At 41.2% G+C, this 7,006-nt stretch overlaps 1 protein-coding gene across 1 annotated transcript; it reads left to right on the top strand.

The window, feature by feature from the left end:
* Positions 1 to 1,487: 1,487 nt before the first annotated feature.
* sec13 (SEC13 homolog, nuclear pore and COPII coat complex component) lies at positions 1,488 to 5,885 on the top strand. The gene is made up of 9 exons (XM_022748833.1): positions 1,488 to 1,603; positions 1,803 to 1,847; positions 2,690 to 2,805; positions 2,924 to 3,075; positions 3,219 to 3,352; positions 3,545 to 3,678; positions 4,016 to 4,136; positions 4,525 to 4,671; positions 4,811 to 5,885. The coding sequence occupies exons 1-9, from the start codon at positions 1,601 to 1,603 to the stop codon at positions 4,919 to 4,921; spliced, it is 963 nt and encodes a 320-aa protein (XP_022604554.1). The 5' UTR covers positions 1,488 to 1,600; the 3' UTR covers positions 4,922 to 5,885.
* Positions 5,886 to 7,006: the final 1,121 nt, after the last annotated feature.

Here is a 7,006-nt window from a genome sequence, read left to right as displayed (position 1 = left end):
TGCAGGGGACAGAGGGAGGGAACACGGGATCAGCACCCGGTGAGGAACTTGATACTGGGTGAGTTCAGATAAAAATAGACGCGAGAGAAAAGTGCTTCAGGATTATGGTGCCACCGTGTGGACACATAGTGAACATCATGGAGGGAGGTGGGAAATAAAATACTATTTTTGGGGGGAATTTTTTTTACAAACAATTAGACACATCAGTTCTTAAATAAAAGAAACAAAAAAATAATAATAATTAAAGAAAGGGCGAATACATATTTTAAATGACCGACTTCTTCAGACAAACATTTCAGAATAGATATTAACTCCTGACATGGACTTCCTGTTTGTTGCAAATTTAAGAGACTCCAAGTTCAAGATTAATTGGAAACGACTTAAATGATTTCATTTTAGAAATTTCGCCTCATGAATATGAAATTTTCCAAGTAAAATTAGGATGTTAACAACTGTTATCTTTACATTCAAAATAAGTGAAAATATTTTTCTGTTCAATGTTAATGACACGCGATGTTTTGCATAGCCTTAAATGTAATTTCCAAAGTCTTTCCAGTATGTAGTGCAATATGAGCAACCGTAGAACAAATGAATTGTGTTTTCTTGTCCAGTCTTACAAAAAGTTAATTTGTTATCAATCGAAATAAATTACTCACCGTGGTGCTCTATAATTTATCTAAACCGGAAATGGACATTCAGCTGGAGGAAGTCAAAAGCCTCCAAAGATGCTGATGGAGGTTAATTAATAAAACATACATAGAAACACATACTGAAATCATCCAGTGTGATTTAAGATTCCCAAAAGATGTCATTATGTTGAATGTCCATTGAGAATAAAAGTCCATAAATCCACTTTGAAATCAAAGAAAAAAGACGCTTCAGAACTTGCCTGAAAATCATCATGTTTTTAAGTTTATTTCAGTATGACTGTTATCCAGTGATAGTTCTATGTTTATTCGTGGTTACACTAAAAACAGGAAATACTAATAGTGAATTCGGCATACTTCGGCATATGTTGCCGGTTTGACAAAATATAAACAAATAAAGGTTCAAATCAAAGCTATAAAGAGAATATCAGCTGATATTACAGCTGTCCATTTGATTTGTTTACATTTTTACACAAAGGTCAAACTGAGCTGATGAAAAGTAGGAGGACGAGCAGCTCCTCATGCAGCACCAGCTCAAAGATCCACTTAAAATGACAAGCATGCAGCTCCAGACGGGATTTAAATGACAGAAGAAGCGGCCAAAACAGGAGCTTGTTGGGGGTCCCTGGGGATCCTGGGCCCGGGGGGAGTAGGTTAATAATCCAGCTCTGTTATATTTTGTATATCTTTTATTAATGTAACATTTACAGCTTGTTTGGTCTTTTTAATGTTTTATTTTAACCTCCAACTAACTATCGGATGCGAAGTAAACTGTGTGGTTGGTATGTGGAACCTTTTTTGTGCTCGCTGACGTTTCCGCCGGTAGGAAGAGTGGTGGGACCGAGCTCTGCACTTGTTGCCACGTCGGAGCGGGCGGTGAATCTGGTCAATTCATCTCCAGATAAAGAAGGAATAATAATTTTCTGGATTTAGTTTCTGGTTTATCCGCAGACATGGTGAGTCCGATCACGTTTGGTTTAAGCTGCCGGTGACGCCGTTAACGTGTGTGTTGTTTAACGTTTACCGCCGGCTGCTGACGTGACCGGGTAGCTAGCTCGTTAGCAGACATGCTAACAGCAGAGAGCTAATCTTTAAAGTTTGTGTCTTAATGTTCTGTGTCGTTTTAGTTCTGATTCACTTGTTTGTGAATTTCAGGTTTCTGTCATCAACACGGTGGACACCTCGCACGAGGACATGATCGTAAGTTGTTTTCCCACTGTTTCAAGCTAACGTTAGCATTTGCTAAACAGACATGATTTACTAATGTAACATAGTTTTTACAGTTAAATCACCACAAATGTATCTTCACACGTTACGTTGCTTGTTTGTCAGAATATATCATGTCAATATGAGCTGATATTAGTCTGTTAACACTATTTCTTAGTCAGTTAAACGTTTAGCTGGTTTTCAGAATAAGAGTACAAGTATTACGTGGTTCTGACTTCCTCAATGAGAGGATTTATTTATTTTTATTGTTTATTCGTCTCTCTTTATATAATTGTAAATTGGTCAGACAAAACAAGATATCTGGTGAAGTCCCCTTGAACATCTTACATTTTATGACATTTAGAGCAAATTATTAATCGATTATTCAAGTTAATAATCACCAGATTAATCAATACTGAAAATGAATGAGAGATGCGGCCTTAATAAGTGAGTTGACATTTGACAGTTCCAGTGTTGATATGATTTACAGACACATTCTGCTTATGCCGAGGAATCACTCTCACAAAGCAGCATTTCACTGAACTGTTTGATTTAACTGCACAACTGTACAAGACCTGTACAACAGTTTATGTTGTCTGTTGCCACGAACCATGTCCCAGCTTTGATTCAGGTGACACAAGCACCTCTCCACATGAATCATCATTTTGCTCTGTAACTGCTGGATGTATAAATGAGAAACTATTTACTCTCGAGAAACTTAAAAGGTGATGGCATCAGTGTTGTCTTTACAGCTTATTTCCACTGACATTAAGTGGCTAAAGATCAGTTGCTGCATCAGTTATTGCAGGTTTAAGCTCTTGCTCTGTGTGTTTCAGCACGATGCCCAGATGGATTATTACGGGACTCGACTTGCCACCTGTTCGTCTGATCGCACTGTGAAGATCTTCGATGTCAGAAACGGAGGTCAGATCCTGGTCGCAGACCTCAGAGGGTAAGAAACCAAAGTTAACCAAAAGTTACATTGAAAATTTGATTTCGAGTCGTTTTTAATCTGTAACACTATATTTGAGTAAATATCTGTGTGTGTGTGTGTGTGTGTGTGTGTGTAGCCATGAAGGTCCCGTGTGGCAGGTGGCGTGGGCTCACCCGATGTTCGGCAACATCCTGGCTTCCTGTTCCTACGACCGTAAAGTCATCATCTGGAAGGAGGAGAACGGAGCCTGGGACAAGATGTACGAGTACACGGGACACGAGTCGTCAGGTGTGTGTCTCCGTGCTCTGCTCCCACAGAGAAATCAGTGTGTGATTATCACTCTGGTTCTCTAGAGGAATTATCCAGGTTTTCCATCCATTTCAAACCAGCTGTGATGTTTCCCTGACGGTCTCTTGTTCTTCACTCTGCAGTGAACTCCGTCTGCTGGGGTCCCTATGACTTCGGTCTGATCTTGGCCTGCGGCAGCTCAGACGGAGCCATTTCCCTCCTCACGTTCACTGGTGATCAGCAGTGGGACGTCAAGAAGATCAGCAATGCACACACTGTGAGTGTGACACACTCTTCTGAGTCACACTGAACTTTCATTTGTCTATTTCCATCATGTTGTGAGATGAAACACAGGCTTAAATATTATAAATCTCTGTCATTGTTTTCCATTCACTCCAACGTGCATGTGACAATAGAGTGAGCGGAGCTGACGCTGTCTATAAACCCAGTTGTTGTGATCGTCCTGCAGATCGGCTGTAACGCAGTGAGTTGGGCTCCTGCTGTGGTTCCAGGAAGTCTGATCGACCAGCCGTCAGGACAGAAGCCGAACTACGTCAAGCGCTTCGTCTCCGGAGGCTGCGACAACCTGGTCAAACTCTGGAAGTATGTTACTGGAGTCTCTTTTGAACTTCTCTCTGGTGCTTGTGGTTTTTCTGTGTTGTGTTTAGTGATGGAGGGAACACCCACACAGATATTTCATCTCAGGGTTTTCACAGTAACTTGGTTGGTAGCATCGTGAGTGAGGTGGACGAGGATGTTGAAGACTTAGGACAAAGTGTTAAAACATAAAGCTGTTAATAGGATTTAAAAATTTGGTTTTGACGAGGAAAATTAAAATGAAGTTCTCTCGTCAGTGATTTTTCTTTGTCTTGTAAAATAAAGACTCGGTGATCTGAGGGTTACTGAGTTAATGTCACTGATGGTCACTTCCTGCCTCCAGAGAAGAAGACGGTCAGTGGAAGGAGGATCAGAAGCTGGAGGCTCACAGTGATTGGGTGAGAGACGTCGGCTGGGCTCCTTCTATCGGCCTCCCCACCAGCACCATCGCCAGCTGCTCCCAGGTGAGATTTTGTCGCCATAGTTTAGTCAAAAGATATGTGTCAATTTTTCAATTGAGATTTCTTCAACAGTTATTAGCCAGGGGTTACCTTCCTCAGGTGACTTGTAATAGCTCTTTTACCTGCTTTTAACTGTATTTTAACCAAATGTCTGTGGCTTCTCATCACAGAAGCGCATTTTAAACAGAGATCCTGTTGTATTACCATCAAGAAAACACCTCGTTACGCCGCCAAACTCCTCTCCTTTTTATCAGCAGGTTATTTTATAAAGAACTAAAGTCTAGTGTGAATTTACTCACCTGTACCACCAGGTGGAGCCAGAGATAACGTCCAGTTCCCTCCACTGCTGATCTGGAGACACATTCACTCTTTCCTTTGCACCTTCTTTCAGGACGGACGCGTGTTCATCTGGACGTGTGACGACCCGGCAGGCAACACCTGGACGGCCAAACTGCTCCATAAGTTCAACGACGTCGTCTGGCACGTCAGCTGGTCCATCACCGGGAATATACTGGCTGTTTCTGGGGGAGACAACAAGGTAGAGAGGAGGAAGTCACACAGACGCTGTACCTTTTGTTTTACCCTGCACTTGCTGCCATTTTCCAACACACTTTTACACACTTATAATGACTGTGTGTGTGTGTGTGTGTGTGTGTGTGTGTGTGTGTGTTTTGTAGGTGACGCTGTGGAAGGAGTCGATGGACGGTCAGTGGGCCTGTATCAGCGACGTCAGCAAGGGTCAGGGCGCCGTCTCCACCATCACAGACACACAGCAGAACGAGCAGTGACACACACACACACACACACACACACACACACAACAAAGAGCCCTGACCCTACCAGGATGACCCCAGTCTTCAAAGATGAATTCAGCGTTAATCAACATGTCGGACATTTGAACGGACACCTAAAGGTCGTCCTGAGCTTCTGAACTTGGTTTGTAATCTGTTGGTTTTCAGTCTGACGTCTCCTCATGTGTTTCTAAACTTCATCAGGAGGAAGAGAAACGTTCACGGTGAAAGGCGCGTTTGGTTTCTTTTCCCCGTCTGATGACGTTTCTAAATACAAACACGACTGATGATAATTGCCTCAAGATTTTTCTCAGATGCACTCCACTGCGTCTCTTTCTGTTTGTTCACATGTACATCAGTACTTTACAAATCCATCCCATGATGCTCTGCTCCTGAATCATTCCACCTCCACCAGCGGAGAACAAAACTACCAGGGTGATCCCAGAATCCTCGGCGGCAACTGTCCCTTAACTTTCTTTATTTTATCTGCTGGTTCATTCAAACCACTAAACAAGCTTCTTATTGAGCATGGAGGCAATTTATTCTTCATTATATTAAATGTATTTGGTGCAAAACCAGCTTCAGATCTCGGCCCGAAAACATCCTCATGTTCTCACAGTGGCTCAAATCAGAAACATTCACTCGACTTCCTGGTTTCTACAGTGAATAAATATAAAAAGTGATTTATGTAGTGAACTGCTGACACGTACAGGTTCTTTATCAGAGGTCGGAGGTCGGTCGACGGGGATCAGAACGTCAGCAGGTGTTTGTAAATCCAGAACCCGCCTTAATTAATCAGCCACTACACTGCTACGGCAACCAGAATCAGTCAATCTGTTGCCAAGACAACCATGAATGGGGCTTAATTGTAAACAGTGTTTTTTCCTCCAGTTGTAAAATCAGAAACCATGGATGTTTTTTTTCATATTTGATGTAATTAAATAACTTTAATGTAAAAAGGCCGTGTCGTGTTTCTCCTTTACTCCTGTTTGATCATCTCATTGTAGCAGCTGAAGTTTCTGTGGAGACGTAACGACTCAAACATGTATGAAGTCTGTTTACTCAGCTGATCTCACCTGGTTCTTCATCTAGAGACGTGGAGTTTATAATTTAATGTAATCCATTATAATTAGATTTAATCCGGCTCATGTTTGTTTTTATAAGTCGTAGTTATCTTTTGGGCATTTTTATGCTTTTATTTGACAGGGGAAATTGGAGACAGACAGGAAATGTGAAACATCCAAACCCCCCCCCCCCCCTCTCTTTTACAGACTGTTCTGCTCAAACTAACAGACTTTTTATAAAACAAAAACTACACAAATAGAACAAATTTACAATAATAATAAATACCGATTATATACCATCATAAATACCAAAATAAAGTAACAAGCACAGAAAGGAAATAGTGTATAAACGGATATTCAAATAAAATAGAAAATTACTAAATGGCACAAATAACAAACAACACACACATTTTAAATTGCACCATTGTCTTCTAAAGCTTTCCTTGATCTAAAGTCATAAACTAATACTAAAATTATATACAATTATAAACACCAAGATAAAGTAACAAGATTAGAAAGAAAATGCAGAAATCCTTCATCCCACATTATTACACTATTGAACACACACACACATGTTGGTTTATTATTCTCATTCAGATGTGTGTGAAACTACAGGTCTGTATTCACAGTATTATGAATGACGTGGTTTATTTGGCAGCTTTTCACGGTGAGACTGATTTTACGACTGACTGTACAGAGATAGAAGGGCACAATCTACTGTATTTATCTATATACTGAATGGAAAGAAGAGCTGACACATATCTGATGTGTCCTCAGAAACTGTGGAGCAGCTCTGCGCTCGCGGCTCTTTGAGGCTCCACCTCAGATATTCAGTGTCATCACATCCACAGCAACATTTTCTTTTCATCAACATTAAGACGCAGCTGAGCCAGTTCTGTCAGTCAGGAAACACGACAGAAAAAGTCCCGGTGTGAAGGTTGCAGCACCTGTTATCAAAATGAGACGCTGTTTGTTGGCGGATTCGGAGGCGGGGGTGAAAGTCTGCATCAGAGATTCA

Source organism: Seriola dumerili, unplaced genomic scaffold (assembly GCF_002260705.1).
Source record: "Seriola dumerili isolate Sdu_G_001 unplaced genomic scaffold, Sdu_1.0 BDQW01000133.1, whole genome shotgun sequence".
Classification (NCBI taxonomy): Eukaryota; Metazoa; Chordata; class Actinopteri; order Carangiformes; family Carangidae; genus Seriola; species Seriola dumerili.
This window is presented reverse-complemented; position numbering and strand designations above follow the sequence as displayed.

Bases quoted from the DNA above. Each gene is read 5' to 3' on its own strand.
- sec13 (XM_022748833.1), top strand. The intron at 2,806-2,923 runs GTAAGAAACCAA...GTGTGTGTGTAG, and splicing joins CTGGTCGCAGACCTCAGAGG to CCATGAAGGTCCCGTGTGGC. The intron at 3,076-3,218 runs GTGTGTGTCTCC...TTCACTCTGCAG, and splicing joins CACGGGACACGAGTCGTCAG to TGAACTCCGTCTGCTGGGGT.